At 44.5% G+C, this 20,451-nt stretch overlaps 1 protein-coding gene across 1 annotated transcript in view; it reads left to right on the top strand.

The window, feature by feature from the left end:
• The first annotated feature begins 1,110 nt into the window (after positions 1-1,110).
• mmp17a (matrix metallopeptidase 17a) overlaps positions 1,111-20,451 on the top strand; it is a 98,909-nt gene continuing 79,568 nt past the window's right edge. Inside the window, exon 1 of the mRNA XM_014134286.2 lies at positions 1,111-1,724. Within this exon, the coding sequence (XP_013989761.1) occupies positions 1,578-1,724 (147 nt within the window). The 5' untranslated portion in view covers positions 1,111-1,577. The remainder of the gene's footprint in view (positions 1,725-20,451) is intronic.

Here is a 20,451-nt window from a genome sequence, read left to right on the forward strand (position 1 = left end):
TTCAAATAGATGGAAGACTTCTGGTGTGCGTGTGCGTGTGCGCGTGCGTGTGTGTGTGTATGTGTGTGTGTGCGTGCGCATGCATGCGTGTGTCTGTATACGTGCTTGACATACAAAAATATTAAATTACATCAGTTAGTTTGCTCTAGAAATAATTGCAGGCCGGTGGGCCCTTATTGCGTATCATAATTTTCTAGATACTGCAAGGCCCCATTTGTCAATCATTTCACCCTGAAAACAAATGTCTGGAGAACATCTTACAAACGTCTTAACATGGTCCTCAATTATGTCCTTGTAACTTACAGGGAACTAGACAAAGGTCCAACAGAGAACGTTCCCTTGGGACCATCACGTGATGTCCTGAAGACTAGTAAAATGAAAGTCCTGAGAACATGTAAAGATTTTCAAAAAAGCTTACAGGGAACTCCGCAAAGGTCCCCCAAAGAACGTTTCCCAAGGACCATCAAACCACGTCCTGAAGAGTAGTAAAATGAAGGTCCTGAAAATGTCCTAAAAGGTCCTAACATGGTCCTCCGTGACTGATGTCCTGGTAACTTACAGTGAACTAGACAACAGTCCCCCAGAGAACGTTCTCCCCATACGCTTAACCTAGCACCTCGCCCATGCTAAGCTTATAGCCTACCTAACCCTCTACACATCGTTGTTTCCACATAAGCTACTGTAGGCTTGCTTCATGTAGTCTACGCATAGGCCTAGGTAACTTTGCAACATCACCAGGTACTATAGCCTATGGGTATGCCTATATAGACTCTCTCTGTGGTAGGCATGGCCATTTAACGTTGGGTTTCACCTGTACAATTTTACTTTGGCTAATGATATAGGCCTACATTTTACCCTGTGGACTAACATTGTTTTCATTCGAACAAATGTATTCAGAGATGCCAGACATCTCTAAACTGTGCATGTCTGTCTGATGCACACTGTAGCGCCTGCAACTCTGAAACCGAGGTCACAAAATTAAAAGGGCGTGATAGATCCAATACTATGCCCATTCTATGTGAACTGAATAATGCGCCTTTATTCTCTCCTCCCATCCCTGGCTAAATTCCTCTCCACTCTCTCACCGTGCGTCGCGTCAGTCTCAGTTTCCAATGCTCCGCGCAGGGAGCGCAAGCCTACCTCCGTTTGCCGGTATTGCAGTGTTGCAGAGGGAATATTAATTGAACGGATTCTATTTCTTTGCCCCGTGGGTATCTTGCACATTCTGAGATAAATAGCCTACACACTCCTATGCCGGGAAATATAAGTTATATGTCTTTGTAAATAATTGTCGGCGTAATGTGGTCCACTGAGGAACAGCAATAGCCCATGACTGAAATGGTTTTTCAGGACGCGGATCTTGGTGGAAACTAACTGCAAAATTCCTCAATTTTTTTATTGGCATCTTTGGCTCTGTGTGATATGTGTTTCATGTGTTTACGCGCAACAGTGAGGTAGACTTCTCTTACATTCCGTTTTGGAAACGGATGCGAGGGATCCGGACCTGGGTGATTTATTTGGTGGTGCGGGGGCAGGGACCCGTGTCTGAGCGCTGCATGAGCAGCGAGTGACAGGGCATGATGTGTCAATTTTTTCGGAAGTGGAAGTCCGTGCGGCGCGTTTGGATTATTTCTCCAGAGATGCTCCTGCTGCCTATGTTTTGGTTTTTATCTCAGGCTCGAGCGGCACCCTCTCTGACGGCTGAGCAGATGGACATGGGGGTGGTAAGAGCCTATAGTCTTTCAACACTTTTACAATGAATCTTTGAACCTAGTCTACTGCAGTGGACACACATTTTTATGGGTTAAATACGTAGCCTACGCAGATTCTGGAATAATATAGCTGAACTTTTATCCATATAGGCCTACATGTAGGGCTGTTGAAATAAACTACCTCATAGTTCATCATCAGCATATCAACATGATGCCACCTCTGGTGTGTAATTGTAAGCTAACTCCTGCGCATTCAGTGAACATTGAGAAATCAATTGCTTTATAGTCCATGCTATGGCAGTGTTGGGGAAACGTCGCATTTGGTTGTAACCTAGTTATTGGCTTCAATCATTTAGAAACAGAAGTAGGGAAGATGATGCATAATTGGGAGTGAGTAGACTATCGTGTGTCCTGTAGTTTCTCCGGAGCATTTGCCTAATATATAAAAATAAATGTTCTGTGAAACCAGTCTCACTTTGGGTAAATATTTTAATGGTAGGCTTATCATAATTATTTGGGCATTCTTCATGGGCTATTCTATGTGAGCGATTGCTCCCTTAATGTCTGTCAGTGGTCTATGTATAGGCTAGATGCCAAGCTCGTTTGAGAGAAAATAGCTCTGCATGGTTCTCTATAGCACTGTGCAGTTTGTAATAAATCTTAAAGTACGGATAAATACAGGAATTACATATAAATCCATCCCTGTATTTATCCGTGTCCACTTGCACAATGTGATGTAGCCTACAATTCCTGTGTCATAATCATATGTAACCTGGTCTCAGAGCATTTTGTTTCATTCTGTATGTAATTTCGAGAATACGTTTAGTATGATATGTACCTTTTGTATGGTGTTTATTCATTTGTGTATGTCCATCATCCATTTCGTATCATATGTGAAGAATAACAATTCGTATGATATGGTACGAATTTGTAAATCATACAAAATATTCCTATTTGCAAAACGTATGATATGTTACGAATTTCCATTTGTTGTGGCTAACGTTGGCTAGGTGGCTAAAGCTAAAGTAAGCTAGGTTAGGGGTTAAGGTTAAGGTTAGGAGTTAGGATAAAGGGGAAGGGGAAGGGTTAGCTAAAAGGGTTAAGGTTAGGGTTAGGGAAGCTTTTTCCAAACTCGTTCCTTGGGACCCCAAGTGGTGCATGTTTTGGTTTTTGCCCTAATGCTACAGAGCTGATTCAAATTATCAAAGCTTGATGATTAGTTGATTATTTTAATCGGCTGTATAGTGCTAGGGCAAAAACTAAATTGTGCACCGAGTTTGGGAAACCCTGGGTTAGGGGAAGGGTTAGCTAAAATGCTAAGTAGTTGCAAAGTTGCTGCAAAGTAGTAAGTAGTTAAAAAGTTGCTAAAATGCTAAAGTTGTCCTTGATGATATTCAAACATGCAACCTTTGTGTTGCTAGAGGTTTGCGTTATACGCCCCCCATCTGTCTTATGTAACCATACCAAGCGTAGCATATCATCTCTTTGACAAAAAATCACCACTAAAATAATCAGTTTATAGGTCATTTACACTAATAATCAAAGCATTGAATTAGTTGAGAGTTGAGAAATTCTCTAAATGGCCCTCATTTACCCATTAAAGTTGCCCAAAGCTATTTGATTTAGACTGTATTATCAGAGTAAAATATATTTTTTTTTAATTCAGGCTTGTATTCAATAAGCACTATCCAAGCTTTATAATGATTGCCCATTCTATTGAGAGGATTATTATCATCCCCAAAATACTTTTGTACAGCATTACAGTAATCTGTCCTGCCCCTACCCACCCCACCCCACCCCAAACACCTCTCTCTCTCTCTCTCTCTCTCTCTCTCTCGCTCCCCCTCTCTCAATTCAAGGGCTTTATTGGCATGGGAAACGTGTTAACATTGCCAAAGCAAGTGAAATAGATAATAACCAATAAAAATGAACAGTAATCTCTCTCTGTCTCTCTCTGTCTCTATCACTCTCTCTACCTCATGTAAACTCACAACACGCAAGATGTAGCTGTTCCTCCCTAGTTTTCAAAGTTAATTCTCTAATATGGAGGCTGAGGGGCAGAAAATGATATTTTCTCAGTGATAGCCCATAAACAAGGGTCACACAAAGGTTTTTCATGTGCTGACCTCCACATGGCCCTCTTGGAGCCCAGTGAGTGGTGTAGGTGCTGTAAGATTGCACATTTAGCGAAGCTGCTCCATGTCTCTGTGGAGCTGACACATTAAACACAGTGGAAACTCTAATTGCTCAGGTGTTACTGTGTGGACCAGGGCCTGCTGGCACCATTGCTGGGATGTGTCAGTGCAGAAGTTGACCAGCTCAGCGGGTAATAGGTTGGCAAATGACTGAACCTTATCAGTGTGGCACAGAAAGGAAGCAGAGGACTTAGAGAGGGGATCAATCTGCACAACCAGCCCATCCACAACACATGCTTTACAGCAGAGATGTGATCGGGTGATTACAGAGACGATTTAACGTACAATACGTAGAAGTTCCCACTACAGGAGGGTGTTGGTCAATACCCAGACAGACAGATGGAATGACTTCTGTCCCCTGGATTGCCACCCCATCTCGCCTCCTTCTGCGGCCGGCTGGGTTTAAAGTAAGGTTTGCATGGGGCAGGTGGGTGTGTTGCTCAATGAGAGCCATTTCCCCTGCTCAGCAGAACCATGTCTGAAACTACAATGTACCAGGGGCTTGGGGTGAGCCCCCTTCAGACAGTCCACCAGAGACACACCAGACACCGTCTCGATGTTGGGATTATTGTAATTGTACGTCACATGCACAGTCCAATATGCAATTTCACAACATACGTCAAATGGACACATAATAGGTCTAATCAGCACTATATGCTTTCTGCCTATCATATAATTTTTACAATATGGTTTTCAGTCTGCTGGTACTGAGAGCCCTAGCTCCCCAGGGGACAACTCTCACAGCTCTTAGACTTCTCTTTAGATGTCATACAGGCCAATTGAGGAAGCACTGCATTTTTTAATCAGCCAGCAAATCACTATTGTATAGGACATGTATTTGCCTACATTAAATTCACAATGAACTGCAGTAGAGAGAAAACAACCTCTTTTGCAAAACTAGAGTTGTTATCACACCCTAAATTTAGTGACAGCTCTTATGAGAAACAGTGTGGAATGGTTCTGGCTGAAATGAGTGAAATGTGTGAAGATATGAAGTGCTACTGTTTGACTCTTTCATCCTGTTTGGAGATAGGCAGGATGGTAACGACCATACCTCACCAGCCTGTCTCTGTCCTAAAGTGGAGAATCTCATTTTGCTGTAATTTCTTTAATATGACAGCACCATCTGGTCCCATCTTCAGTGGAGTGGAGAGGATAGGAGGATACCACTCCCAGAAATATCTCACACAGCCCAGCCAGGCACACAAGCACAGCCACCCTCATTAGGACACTCCCCCCTTGAGCACCACACAGTCCAGCCGTGTCACTTTCTCTCAGCTCACTCTGTCCCACCTATAGTGCTTCTCCTCTGGAACTCTATAGATAGGATGCATTCCTTCACCAACACCTGGCTATTCCAATTACCCAGAGATGCGTCGTCAAGAGAGGGATGAAAGATGGGGATTGATTGACGGGTAAAGGAGTTAGTGTGGCTCTGAAAGGAGCAATCAAACAGAGGCACAAAAAAGTGCACACCAAACAAAAAAAAGCTGTCTCACCACTTAGACAAGGGGCCCACATGAAATCAAAATAGTCTCTGCGTCTGGTAAGGAACTGTCTCTCTGGACTAATGCTTTGGGGAGAGATTTGCACCTGTGGTGAGGAGAGAGGAGAAGTTTTTACTTAATTGTCCTCGTTAGCTGTAGTCGTGACCAACATCAAATCAAACTTTATTTGCCACATGCACCGAATACAAGTGTAGACTTTACCGCGAAATGCTTACTTTCAAGCCCTTAACCAACAGTGCAGTTCAAGGAGAAGAAAGTATTTACCAAGTAGGCTAAAATAAAAAGTAATAATTAAAAGTAACACAATAAGAATAACAATAACGAAGGCTATATACAGGGGCCACCAGTACCGAGTCAGTGTGCAGGGGTACAGGCTAGTTGAGGTAATCTGTACATGTAGGTGGGGGCGAAGTGACTATGCATAGGTAACAAACAAACAGCGAGTAGCAGCAGTGTACAAGGGGGGGTGTCAATGTAAATTGTCCGGTGGCGATTTTTATGAATTGTTCATCAGTCTAATGGCTTGGGGGTAGAAGCTGTTAAGGAGCCTTTTGGTTCTAGACTTGGCGCTCCAGTACCGCTTGCCTTGCGGTAGCAGAGAAAACAGTCTATAACTTGGGTGACTGGAGTCTCTGACAATTTTATAGGCTTTCCTCAGACACCACCTATTATATAGGCCCTGGATGGCAGGAAGCTTGGCCCCAGTGATGTACTGGGCCGTTCGCACTACCCTCTGTAGCGTTTTGCGGTCAGATGCCAAGCAGTTGCCATACCAGGTGGTGATGCAACCGGTCAGGATGCTCTCGATGGTGCAGCTGTAGAACCTTTTGAGGATCTGGGGGCCCATGCCAAATCTTTTCAGGCTCCTGAGGGGGATAAGTTTTTGTCGTGCCCTCTTCACGACTGTCTTGGTATGTTTGGACCATGATAGTTCGTTGGTGATGTGGACACCAAGGAACTTGAAACTCTCGACCCACTCTGCTACAGCCCCGTTGATGTTAATGGGGGCATGTTTGGCCCACCTTTTCCTGTAGTCCACGTACCGCTCCTTTGTCTTGCTCACATTGAGGGAGAGGTTGTTGTCCTGGCACCACACTGCCAGTTCTCTGACCTCCTCCGTATAGGCCATCTCATCGTTGTCGGTGATCAGGCCTAACACTGTTGTGTCGTCAGCAAACTTAATGATGGTGTTGGAGCCGTGTTTTGCTCACTCTAAGTTGCGCGCATGCTCGGGCACGCAGCTCCCGGGACTGCCAAGCAGAATAAATATCAGCCCGCACAGAGAAGCACAAGATTGAACTTCACTCAACTTTCTAGAGTTTTCCCCCTTCCTTAACACTGTTAACGTTTCCCTTTACTGTGGGAATTGTGATCGAATCAACGCAAAATTAGCCACTTTTAATACAACATACCGAAACAAAACGAACTATGCAAGAGATTTTGTTGTATGCAGAATGCATCGGAGTAGGATTCTATTGCATTGACACACAGTCGTGTGTTCGACTGTGTGTCAATGCAATAGAATCCTACTCCGATGCATTCAGCCCATACTCTACGCATAACTAATCAGAGCTGCAGTAGGCCTAGAGTATTTGCAAATAGACCATTGCCCAGTGGTGGAAAAAGTACCCAATTGTCAAACTTGAGTAAAAGTAAAGATACCGTGCCAAGGTTAATAGAAAATGACTCAAGCAAAAGTGAAAGTCACCCAATAAAAGTATTTGAATTTTAAATATACCTAAGTATCAAAAGTAAAAGTTTGAATAATAAAAAATTCCTTATATTAAGAAAACCAGATGGCATAATTTTCTTGTTTTTTAAGTTTACGGATAGCCAGGGGCACACTCCAACACTCAGACATAATTTACAAACAAAGCATTTGTGTTTAGTGAGTCTGCCAGATCAGGGGCTGTCACGTCCTGGCCAGTATAAGGGTTAATTGTTATTGTAGTTTGGTCAGGACGTGGCAGAGGGTATTTGTTTTATGTGGTCCGGGGTAGTGTTTTGGTAAAAGGGTGTTTGATTTAGTATTTCCGGGTTTTTGGTTTATGGTCTATGTTTATGTATTTCTATGTGTAGTCTAGTAAGTGTGTTTCTATGTAGAGTTAATTGGGGTGGACTTCCAATTGAAGGCAGCTGTGTGGTGTTGCCTTTGATTGGAAGTCCTATATTAGTTGGGTGTGTTTGTCTGTGTGTTTGTGGGAAATTGTTCTGTGTTTAGCCTTGTGCCTTGCCAGACTGTCTGTGGATCGTTCGTTGTCTTGTTTGTTGTTTTTGTGTTCTTTTTTGATTTAATAAATGTTCAAAATGAACAAACACATTCCTGCTGCATTTTGGTCCTCCTTCACCGACGATAACCGTGACAGAATTTCCTACCAAACCAGGACCAAGCAGCAGAGGAAGGAGCAGTGGGATTTTGAGTTGGACTATGGTGAGAGATGGACTTGGGAGGAGATCTTGAAGGGAGAAGGCTCCTACACTTGGGAGGAGATCCAATCAGGAAAAGATCGCCTTCCATGGGGACAGGTGGTAAGAGAGAGAGAGGAAAGGCGAAAGGCTGGTATGGACCGGGAACGTTTCCGAGGAACACGACTGGCGTTGAAGCACAAGAGGCACCCCCAATACATTTTTTGGGGGGGGCACACGGGTAGTTTGGCTAGGCATAGGAAGAGCTGGAAGCCAGCTACCCGTGGTTATATGGAGGAGCGTATGAGGTGGAGAGCGCCATGTTTCGCTGAGGAGCGCACTATCTCACCCATACGCACGCACAGTCCGGTGCGCGTTATTCCAGCCCCTCGCAGGTGCCGTGCTAGAGCGGGCATCCAGCCTGGTAGGAGGATGCCTGCGCAGCGCATCTGGTCGCTGGTACGCCTCCGAGGACCAGGCTACCCAACTCCCGCTCTACGCACGGCTACCATCAGGCCCCTGCACAGCCCAGTCTGCCCTGTACAAGCACCCCGCTCGTACAGGGCTACTAGTTCCATCCAGCCGAGACGGGTTGTGCAGGAGGTAAGATCAAGACCGAATGTGCGCCTCCATAGCCCTGGGTTTCCAGCTCCTGTCTCTCGTGCGGACCCGGAAGTGCGTCAACCCAGTCCGACTCGTCCTGTTCCCGCTCCCCGCACTAGCCTGGAGGTGCGTGTTCTCAATCTGGTACGCCCAGTACCAGCACCACGCCCCAGGCTTCAAGTGCGTAAACCCAGCCTCGCCAGTCAACAGTCACCAGAGCTGCCCGCCAGTCAACAGTCGCCAGAGCTGCCCGCCAGTCAACAGTCGCCAGAGCTGCCCGCCAGTCAACAGTCGCCAGAGCTGCCCGCCAGTCAACAGTCGCCAGAGCTGCCCGCCAGTCAACAGTCGCCAGAGCTGCCCGCCAGTCAACAGTCGCCAGTGCCTGCCCGTCAGTGAGAAATCGCCAGAGCCGCCCGTCAGTGAAGAGTCGCCAGAGCCACCCACTAGTCAGGAGCTGCCAGAGTGGCCAGACTGCCCGGAACTGCCGGAGTGGCCAGACTGCCCGGAACTGCCGGAGTGGCCAGACTGTCCCGAGTGGCCAGACTGCCCGGAACTGCCGGAGTGGCCAGACTGCCCGGAACTGCCGGAGTGGCCAGACTGCCCGGAACTGCCGGAGTGGCCAGACTGCCCGGAACTGCCGGAGTGGCCAGACTGCCCGGAACTGCCGGAGTGGCCAGACTGCCCTGAACTGCCGGAGTGGCCAGACTGCCCTGAACTGCCGGAGTGGCCAGACTGTCCCAGAACCGAGTAGACTGCCCTGATCGGAGTGGCCAGACTGCCCACCGAGTGGCCAGACTGCCCTGAACTGCCGGAGTGGCCAGACTGCCCTGAACTGCCGGAGTGGCCAGACGCTGAACTGCCGGAGTGGCCAGACTGCCCTGAACTGCCGGAGTGGCCAGACTGCCCTGAACTGCCGGAGTGGCCAGACTGCCCTGAACTGCCGGAGTGGCCAGACTGCCCTGAACGTCCCGAGCTGCCAGACTGCCCAGACTGTCCCGAGCTGCCAGGCTGCCCAGACTGTCCCGAGCTGCCAGGCTGCCCAGACTGTCCCGAGCTGCCAGACTGCCCAGACTGTCCCGAGCTGCCAGACTGCCCCGAGCTGCCAGAGTGGCCCGACTGCCTGGAACGGCCAAAACCGGAGCCACGTCCAGATATAGGTGGGTTGGGGAGGGGGGTGTAGCACAGTGCCGTCGTTGACGGCAGCCACCCTCCCTTCCCTCCCTTTAGTAGGGGGGAATTGTAGTTTTGTTGTTTGGGGTTGTTGTTTTTTTTTTTTTTTTAAGGTGCTTCCGGGGTTAGCACCTTTAAGGGGGGGGTACTGTCACGTCCTGGCCAGTATAAGGGTTAATTGTTATTGTAGTTTGGTCAGGACGTGGCAGAGGGTATTTGTTTTATGTGGTCCGGGGTGGTGTTTTGGTAAAAGGGTGTTTGATTTAGTATTTCCGGTTTTTGGTTTATGGTCTATGTTTATGTATTTCTATGTGTAGTCTAGTAAGTGTGTTTCTATGTAGAGTTAATTGGGGTGGACTTCCAATTGAAGGCAGCTGTGTGGTGTTACCTTTGATTGGAAGTCCTATATTAGTTGGGTGTGTTTGTGGGAAATTGTTCTGTGTTTAGCCTTGTGCCTTGCCAGACTGTCTGTTGATCGTTCGTTCTCTTGTTTGTTGTTTTTGTGTTCTTTTTTGATTTAATAAATGTTCAAAATGAACAAACACAGTCCTGCTGCATTTTGGTCCTCCTTCACCGACGATAACCGTGACAGGGGCAGTGGGGATGACCAGGGTGTCATCCCAACCCTGGTCAGGGAAAATGTACGGAGTAAAAATGACATTATTTTCTTTAGGAATGTAGTGAAGTAAAAGTAAAAGTTGTCCAAAATATAAATAGTAAAGTACAGACACCCCCAAAGAAAATACTTAAGTAGTACTTTAAAGTATTTTTACTTAAATACTTTACACCACTGCCATTGTCATATATACATCTGTGCCATTCACAGTGCCATCTGGGCAAGAGAGGTCGTGAGTAGATGCACTTGTTTTGAGATAAAAGTGAGTACTGCATGTATCATTTACTAGTTAGTGAGTTATTAGCCCAGTTATAAATCATTTGTAGTCAGCAATGGGGGGAGTGATTGCTTCCTACAAGAGTACAAAACATGTACATTTGTAGACATCTTTGAAAAGTGAGTCAGGTAAAGAGCTTTTTTTCATCTTAAGTGGGCAGTGTTGTATTTTGAGAGAGGCTTGAATAAGCTAAGTAGCCAAAAGGCAGAGGGTAGCATAATTTGTCTGATTCTCTGTAATAATGGTAGGGGAATAATAATGCATTTCTTTTGTGAAGTAGTTTCTTCTTATCAAACAACACAACATTTTCAGTCACCTCCTTGTCTGAAGGACAAGTGGATAAACAGGTTCATGTCAAGCCCTGCATGTTTTTTCAGAAGTTTCATGGAATGTAGACCTACATTGAACACCCCACATTGGCTGCTACTGTAGGCTGAATGATGAATGAACAGCTATTTACATAATACAAAATTATGGGATGCATTTTCTCCATTGTTTTTGATGGTAGGCCACTCTGGTAGGCCTACATTATGATCACATAGCCACAATAGCCTACTTGGCCACTGTTAAAACTGTAACTTAAAGCAGGTACAGCCCCCGTGTTCACAGTAAACTCACGCCGGAAGTTGCAAAGGAATTTTCACACGTTTGCGCTCAGCAAACCTGAAATTTGCTGTGTCGAACAGAATTCGAGGGAACATTGGTCTTGACTAAAGTGTGTTGAGTTATGTGACTAGGTCAAAATTGTGTGGGATTTTAATAATAATAGTCTGGTCTGCCTTTTCTTTCTCACAATCCTCTGGTTCCAATGCAGTCCACTTTTAGCACCTCTGTCCTACTTTCAGGAGGCACTGTGGATGCCTGTGACCTCACGTCCATTGCACGGTATCGTGGGGGCTCAGATTTGGGGCAAGGAGATTATTTCAGGAACAATGTCTAGGGGGAGGAGGCCACAGTGCAAGAGAGAATATTACAGTACGGAGAAAGAGGGAGAGAAAGAGAGAGAGGCACTCAGATGTGTGATATAGTATAGCCATACCCACTCAGAAAGAAAGTGAGATCTAAGACGGCCCTCCAATCCCTCCATATCCAACCTGTCATCCCTTCCTTGTTCAAGTGTATTACGGTGCCGACTGTAGGTTCTTGAGGAGATTGTCAGATTTGCTGAAGGGTTTAGGACAGCATCAAAGGCCCTATCCGTGAGGTTTTGCAGATCCTGACACCTCATTGGCAGGAATCCCAGCTCTGCCTTCTGGGATTCCTGCTTGGCAGCTGTGCTGACCTCATCCTGACCCTGTCAATCAACATAAAGACAGACATATCCAGACCCTTGGTAGATCAAACACTCATACTTTGCAGTATAAGATAACAAAATCAAGAAGTTTGTTATTGTGAAGCGACCACACGCCGAACAGCCACATACGCATACATAAACTCACACACACCAAATTGGATTACCTCATAATATTCCGAGCAACATTGACTATGATCAGAGAAACAATACTTCACTGGCCAGAAAACTGTACTTGCAATCTCTAGATTTATTGCTGCTACACTCCAAGGCAACCATATTGAAAACCCGAAATCAGCTCCATATGCTCCCCTGTCTTATGTTATCCAAAGGGGTCCCCCCTCTCCCTGTCCCATCTCAGATCAAGGGAATAGTCACCATCACCATCCAAAGGACCACGGAGCTCTTGTAATTACTGTGGTTTCTGGTGTTGCGCTGGCTTGCCTGTCGCAGCTCAAAATAACTGAGGCCAGCCAGCCATTCTGGCAATGCACAACCTTAAAGCACTATCAAGGAAACGCCAAAGCAATAACAGAGGTCCTCTTAGATTGCTTGCCGAAATTAGCAGAATAAAGAAACTGTGTGTATTTGGAGTATATGCACATGTCTGCATGTGATCGGGTGTGTATATGTGTGGTATGCATGCATAATGCGTTCATGTGAGGGCAAGTCAAAACAGTCAGTAAAGCAGTCACTTCCCACTCTGTGGAAGCAGGCCAAATGAATGTAAAAGCCAACCAGTTGCGGATGTGGTTGACAGCCCCCCTTTGGCTTTTAATAAGTTTATTCATTTTCCAAGTTGTTCTGAGCCACGCAGCAGGTTATCCTGCCGTTTGGCTCTCATTAGCATTTGTCAGTTATTAACAAGATGAAGGAGAGCAGAGGAGAGAAAAAATTGAAGCGAAAAAGCTTCTTCAGATGCAAGGAACGTCAGAGAAATCATTTTAGTGAGTGGAGGCGTTTGATTTGCAGCGTAGAATCAGCTTCAAGTCTGCCGTGTAATGTTCTCATGACGAGAGCCCATTCCTCTGCTGGTCCTTATGGAAGAAGGAAGGAAGGACCAGGCTGGGTTAGCTAGCAGCTTGTTTTCAGAGGTCTGCTAGTGCTAATGGAATTATGTTTAATTTACAAACGCGAGAGGCTGATGGGATCAGGGAATGGAATTGTATTGAGTTATTAGGTGAGAGTAATCAGTATGTGATGAAAATCATCTTAACCACACATACAGTATTGGAGAGTAATTGTAACATTCAAGGTTGCATCTATAGGTCCTCATTAGTGCAACAATTAGTTATTGACAGGATTTTCTCTCAGCAGAGCCCGTGGGAGACAAAGAGAGGTGAGAGTCTATTCTCTGTATGGATGTCTTAATGAAAATGTAATGAATTAAAGTGCTGTGTAAAAGTAGTTCAGTAGAAAATAAGTTACTCCTTGATTGACAGTGCTTCTCTAGATTTCTCACAGCCCATACAAAGTGCAAAACCACCACGTCACAAACCTGTATCAGTTTATGAGAAATGTTCTATGTGGAGAAGGCAGGCAGGATCCCTGTGTGGACTGGGTTGGCTCAGTAGGTAGCCAACTAAAGGTAATGCCCCTCACTGTGTCCTTGATATGGACTCCTCACCTCACTGGCTTCAGTCAAAATGGATTTTCAATAAATGGATTACTGCCTCTGAGTAAGACAACATTGTAAGTCACACTGGAAAATGTAATCTGCTCAGAGAATAGTGTACATAAGCAGGGATAGAAATGGGCTTATGCTTTAACCTCTTCGCTGCTTGTGGCTTTTAGGTATTCCTGTACTCACATACGTTTCACTGGCTTTGTAGAAAAGTCCACAGATCTGCTAAAGAGCTCTTCCCTTCAGATGGAATGGGATGGTTAGTCCCCAAAAGCCAGAGCCGAAGCTGAAGATGAGCTTATTCACAGCGGCCGAGGTGGATTTTTGTTTCCTGATTGGTTCATTCTCTGATCTTTATAACAGTGTTGCAGTAGATTCTAGCCCTATATAGGGAGTCAGTATAAATGTTTGATGTACACACTGCGTTATGTTGTGATACAAGAGGTGCTCAATATCTTACTCTCATTCTCTCTTTGTCATCTCGTTCTTCTCCCACTCTTTCTCAACTCCTTATGACTTTCATTGAAATAATCTGCACCTCCCTTTTTCTTCTTCTTTCTCTCCCTTTCTCCCCACCCTCTTTCTCTCAATCCCCTCTATGGCTTTGGCACAGACACTCATCCCTGGGAAGATGCATAGTGCTGCAACTGGAAGCCGGTTGGCATTTAATAACCCAACAAGTCAATATGACCTTAATGGTTGGCCGCTCATTAAGTTATGTGCCGCGTCATCAGTTCCATAATTGTTTTTGCGCCATTATTAATTTGATTTCAGCCTGGCGCTGATCTGAGGGGCCGTTATTGGCACATCGAACAGGAGTAATGGGCCGTGCCCAGCTAGAAAGAAGCTGGTGCAGTTTATAGCAGGGTCACAGTAGGGTGTCTTCTATATTTATGTACAGCCGTGGTTTCCAAACTTTTTATAGTCCCGTACCCCTTCAAATATTCAATCTCCAGCTGCGTACCCCCTCTAGCGCCAGGGTCAGCACACTCTCAAATGTTGTTTTTTGCCATCATTGTAAGCCTGCGACACGCACACTATGCAATACATATATTAAACATAAGAATGAGTGTGTTTTTGTCACAACCCGGCTCGAACTACAAAAATCTCTGAAACTGGAAACACTCATCTCCCTCACTAGCTTTAAGCACCAACTATCAGAGCAGCTCCCAGATCACTGCACCTGTACATAGCCCATCTATAATTTAGCCCAAACTACTACCTCTTCCCCTACTGTATTTATTTATTTAATTTATTTTTTGCTCCTTTGCACCATATTATTTATATTTTAACTTTGAACTTTCTTCAAATTACAAATCTACCATTCCAGTGTTTTACTTGCTATACTTTATTTACTTTGCCACCATGGCCTTTTTTGCCTTTACCTCCTTTATCTCACATCATTTGCTCACATTGTATATAGTCTTATTTATTTATTTTTTCTACTGTATCATTGATTGTATGTTGTTTTACTCCATGTGTAACTCTGTGTTTTTGTATGTTGTCGAACTGCTTTGCTTTATCTTGGCCAGGTCGCAATTGTAAATGAGAACTTGTTCTCAACTTGCCTACCTGGTTAAATAAAGGTGAAATAAAATAAAATAAATAAAAAATGGGAAGTGACAAAGAGCTCTTATAGGACCAGGGCACAAACAATAATAATACTTAATCATTTTGCTCTTTATTTAGCCATCTTACATATTAAACCTTATTTGTTCATTAAAAATTGTGAATAACTCACCACAGGTTAATGAGAAGGGTGTGCTTGCAAGGATGCACATAACTCTGCAATGTTGAGTTGTATTGGAGAGAGTCTCAGTCTTAAATCATTTCCCACACACAGTCTGTGCCTGTATTTCGTTTTCATGCTAGTGAGGCCCGAGAATCCACTCTTACATTAGGTACGTAGTTGCAAATGGCATCAGTGTCTAAACAGCGCGATTTGCCAAGGCAAGAAACTCTGAGCACAGCCCTATCCAGAAATCTGGCAGTGGCTTCTGATTAAATTACATTTTCACAGAACCGCTTGTTGCAATTTCGATTAGTCTCTCTTGTTCAGATATCGGTAAGTGGACTGGAAGCAGGGCATGAAAGGGATAACGAATCCAGTTGTTTGTGTCGTCCGTTTCGGGAAAGTACCTGCGTAATTGCGGACCCAACTCACTCAGGTGCTTCGCTATATCACATTTGACATTGTCTGTAAGCTTGAGTTCATTTGCACACAAGAAATCATACCAAGATGGAAAGACCTGTGTGTTTTCTTTGTTAATGCAGACAAAGAGGAGCTCCAACTTCTGATTCATATCCTCAATTATGTCCCACACATTGAATATAGTTGCGGAGAGTCCCTGTAATCCTAGATTCAGATCATTCAGGCGAGAAAAAACATCAATCAGTTAGGCCAGTCGTGTGAGAAACTCGTCATCATGTGAAAATTAGACAAGTGAAAATGATGGTCAGTAAAGTTTAAGCTCGTCTCTCAATTCCAAAAACTTGTCAATACTTTGCCCCTTGATAACCATGTTGTAAAAGCGTTATGGTCGCTGCCCATATTGCATAATGCAGAAAATACACGAGAGTTCAGGGGCCTTGCTTTAACAAAGTTAACCATTTTCACTGTAGTGTGAAAATGGACTGTTTGAAAATGTGAATCACATTTTTATTTGGCGTACCCCAGTTTGGGAATAGCCCATGTACAGTATAGGAACGGAAATATGAGCAGCACAATAATGCCTTTAAAGTGACCAAAAGTCCTTACTTGCACAGACACCTTAAGAGCATGTTTTTATTAATTTAACGAGGCAAGTAAGTTCAGAACAAATTCTTATTTTTAATGATAACCTAGGAACAGTGAACTGCCTTGTTCAGGGGCAGAACGACAGATTTTTACCTTGTCAGCTCGGGGATTCGATCTTGCAACCTTTCGGTTACTAGTCCAGCACTCTAACCACTAGGCTACCTGCCACCCCAACGAAATCCTATGGAGCCCAAAGAGATCCTATTTAATTACTATTATGTAATTCTAGAATGTAACCTATGTTCAGTAGTTTGTTCCTGTATTTATACATGCACGGTTCCATTTGGTAAACAAATAAAACCTTGTCATGTTCTGCTCTGCAATATCCAATTTTCCTATCTATTACTGAACAAAAATATAAACACAACGTGTAAAGTTTTGGTCCCATGTTTCATGAGCTGAAATAAAAGATCCCAGAATTTGTTATCCATCCAGCTGACAGGTGTGTCATATCAAGAAGCTCTTTTAAACAGCATGATCATTACGCAGGTGCACCTTGTGCTGCGGACAATAAAGGCCACTCTAAATGGTGCAGTTTGGTCACACAACACAATGCCATAGATGTGTTACGTTTTGAGGAGCATGCAATTGGCATGCTGACTGCAGGAATGTCCACCAGAGCTGTTGCCAGATAATTTAATGTTCATTTCTCTGCCATAAGCCGCCTCCAACGTCGTTTTAGATAATTTTGTAATACGTCCAACCGGCCTCACAATCACAGATCACTTGTAACCATGCCAGTCCCGGAACTCCACATCCGGCTTCTTCACATGCGGGATCATCTGAGACCAGCCACCCGGACAGCTGATGAAACTGAGGAGTATTTCGGTCTGTAATAAAGCCCTTTCATGGGGGAAAACTCATTGTGATTGACTGGGCCTGGCTCCCAAGTGGGTGGGCCTATGCCCTCCCAAGCCCACCCATGGCTGCGCTCCTGCTCAGTCATATAAAATCCATACATTAGGGCCTTAGGAATTTACTTCAATTGACTGATTTCCTTATATGAACGGTAACTCAGTAAAATCATTGAAATTGTTGCATGTTGCGTTTTTGTTCAGTATAATTACCTCTGCATCTAAAAAGAAGAGTTCGGAGAAAGAGAGAGAGATTCCTGGCCTGGACAGTCCAAGAATATGCGGACCCAGCTGAATCCTCTACTTTTGTGTGCTCTCTCTCATTGTTCAGTAGAATCTTATAATGGACTAAGTCAGGACTTTCAGCGTAAGGTGAAGATAATAGAGAACAGGCTTACTGTGCTCTGCGTCGTGTTATTATCAATTTTTCCAGATCATTTGTCTCCTCCATCTGCCTGTGGTTTGCATCCTGCAACCCTAACCACCTTTTCCACTTTACCAATACACTGCTTTAATTAAGTGGTTCTGTTTCACCATGTGCCAATATATCAGACTATAAATACATTTGACCGGGAAACAGTCCCACAAAAAAATCCTCCTGATTCACACAAAAATATACACTCAAGATTTTCCCTGTTTTTGTGGAACGATCTGAAGTCGATGACTATGGTTTGCGATAACTTATGGAAGTGTGTAAACATGCCGTGTGAAGTGTTAAATGATATATTCATAATTTAACACATAAGCAGGCATTTTATTAATTTGCTAGTCGCATTTGTCATAGAGCCCCATAGCCCACTGCTACTGCCTGGCTGCCAGACTGCCATTCATGAATGTTACATCATGTTTCTGTCCTCTTAGATCTCCCTGCTCTGCCTGGGGGTAAGTGTCTGGGGCTGGGGTTTGACAGCAGGCCCTGCAATGAGGCGAGCCCCATGGTCCCAGTGTGGCGTCACAGACTCATACATGAAGACGGGATTTAAGGAGAGAGGAGACTGAATAGCTAATTTACAGTCTCATTAGTGAGATGGCTACTGTGATCAGTGGGTGCTGCTGTGTGGGGTGGTATCACTACCCCACCCTTCCTACCATGCCGGCTAAGCTCTGTATGGGCACCCCTCCTCACCATCCAACATGGCAAATGAGATCTAATTTAGCATGAGCCAAGCAAGAGGAACTCACAGGCCACTGCATACATTGGATCACTGACACACACGCACACATACACACACACACACATGCACACATACCCACATACACACATGAACACAGTGCTGTAATGCCACAGTATGTGGGTTATTTGAGTCCAGACCGTTTTTTTAATGGGAGTGTTGGTGGAGTTTGAACTTTGGCATCATTTCTAAGAACAATTCAGTCTAGGGGTGCCAGGTAGCAGCTAGTGTCCCCTCAGTCTCCAACCAAAACACAATCTCCTGCCTCACCTTATTTCTTCAGAATTGGTTGTCCATTTTCAATTTAAGAGTTGTTTGCTTCAGCAGTACTTGTTTTAACTTTGTTCATTCAAAAGTCTTTAGTGAAGTCTTTGCCTCTGAAAATAGCCTTTTCTCCATCACTGGTTGACGGTGATTCACAGTGGGACATTGTTGTGCTGTTTCATGGCCGTAGGTGCTGGGTTCTCTCCATGAACAAGACACACAATATCTAGATTATGTAGGCTGTCTTCGGCCCTGCCATTCTAGTGGCTCCTGGCATTCCACCCACTCTGAAAGCTGCTGGCACGGTCCCTGTACTCAGGTAACACAGGAAAACCTTATGTCACAGTAAGTCCTCGTCACCCAACACTGTGATGCACTTTTCACCACCCGGGGCAATTCTGAAATGTTGTTTTCATTGTGTTATTGTGATGTTCCACTTCCTTCCTTTTCTGGGGAAACTGGTAGTGTGTCTAATGCAGTTTGTTGCAGCTAGGGGTTGTAACATCCTTGCGTGTGAAAATGTCAGTAGAAACTTTCACACTGTCTGCCTTGCAGGATGAAAAGTTTGTTTATCCTGTGGCGTTGATGGGGCTTGTAATATCCATTGTCAGGTTTTTTTTGTATGTGGTTTAAGTGTGTGTGGGTTCAAGACCAGTTGGTGCTGTTACTCAATGTGTTGTCAAGGAGGCTCACGGCTTAAACTAGGAGGGCAAATCTGTCTCTATGCCACTAGTCTTTACCTTCCTGGCCATGAATTACATACAGACACATACATAAATACTCACACACATAGTTGTACATAGACATACACACCAAAATATAAGCACAACATGTAAAGTGTTGGTCCCATGTTTCATGAGCTGAAATAAAAGATCCCAGAAATGTTCCATATACACCAAAAGCTTATTTCTCTCAAACTGTGTGCACAAATTTGTTTACATCCCTGTTAGTGAGCATTTCTCCTTTACCAAGATAATCTATCCACCTGACAGGTGTGGCATATCAAGAAGCTGATTAAACAGCATGATTATTACACAGGTGCACCTTGTGCCTGCCAGAAAATAAAAGGCCAGTCTAAAATGTGCAGTTTTGTCACACAACATAATGCCATAGATGTCTCAAGTTTTGAGGGAGTGTGGAATATCCACCAGAGCTGTTGCCAGATAAGTGAATGTTCATTTCTCTACCATAAGCCCCCTCCAACGTCATTTTAGAGAATTTGGCAGTACGTCCAACCGGCCTCACAATCGCAGACCTTGTGTATTCACACCAGCCCTGGACCTCCACATCCGGCTTCTTCACCTGCGGGATCGTCTGAGACCAGCCACCCGGACAGCTGATGAAACTGAGGAGTATTTCTGTCTGTAATAAACCCCTTTTGTGGGGGAAAACTCATTCTGATTGGATGTGGGTGTGCCTATGCCCTCCCAGGCCCATCCATGTGAAATCCATACATTAGGGCTTAAGGAATTTATTTCAATTGACTGATTTCCTTATATGAACTGTAACACAGTAAAATCATTGAAATTGTTGCATGTTGCGTTTATATTTTTGTTCAGTATATATACACATACTGACACTCAACCTTGTTCATATAAATGGTAACAATAACACTTAGACCTACACAAATAAATGCATATGCATACAGTCACACTAACGCACCCTGGCTAGTACACACAGTAATAACTCACAGACAAACACAAACCACTCACCTATTCAACCAGCCTGAGGATTTGCATTCTCCCCGGCACACACACACACACACACACTTCTGGATTCTCCATAACACTAGATGGCGTATAACAGTTATGCAGGTGTTCCTTGGCAGGTCTGGTGGATGGCAGTCAGTCTATGTGTGTGACTGTGCAGGTCTTTCACTTCCCTCTGTGACATATGGAATGAGTATCACAGTAGGGCACCAGGCCAGCTTTATTCTAACCTTCAGTGTGGGGCGTTTGGCAC

Source organism: Salmo salar, chromosome ssa01 (genome assembly GCF_905237065.1).
Source record: "Salmo salar chromosome ssa01, Ssal_v3.1, whole genome shotgun sequence".
NCBI lineage: Eukaryota > Metazoa > Chordata > Actinopteri > Salmoniformes > Salmonidae > Salmo > Salmo salar.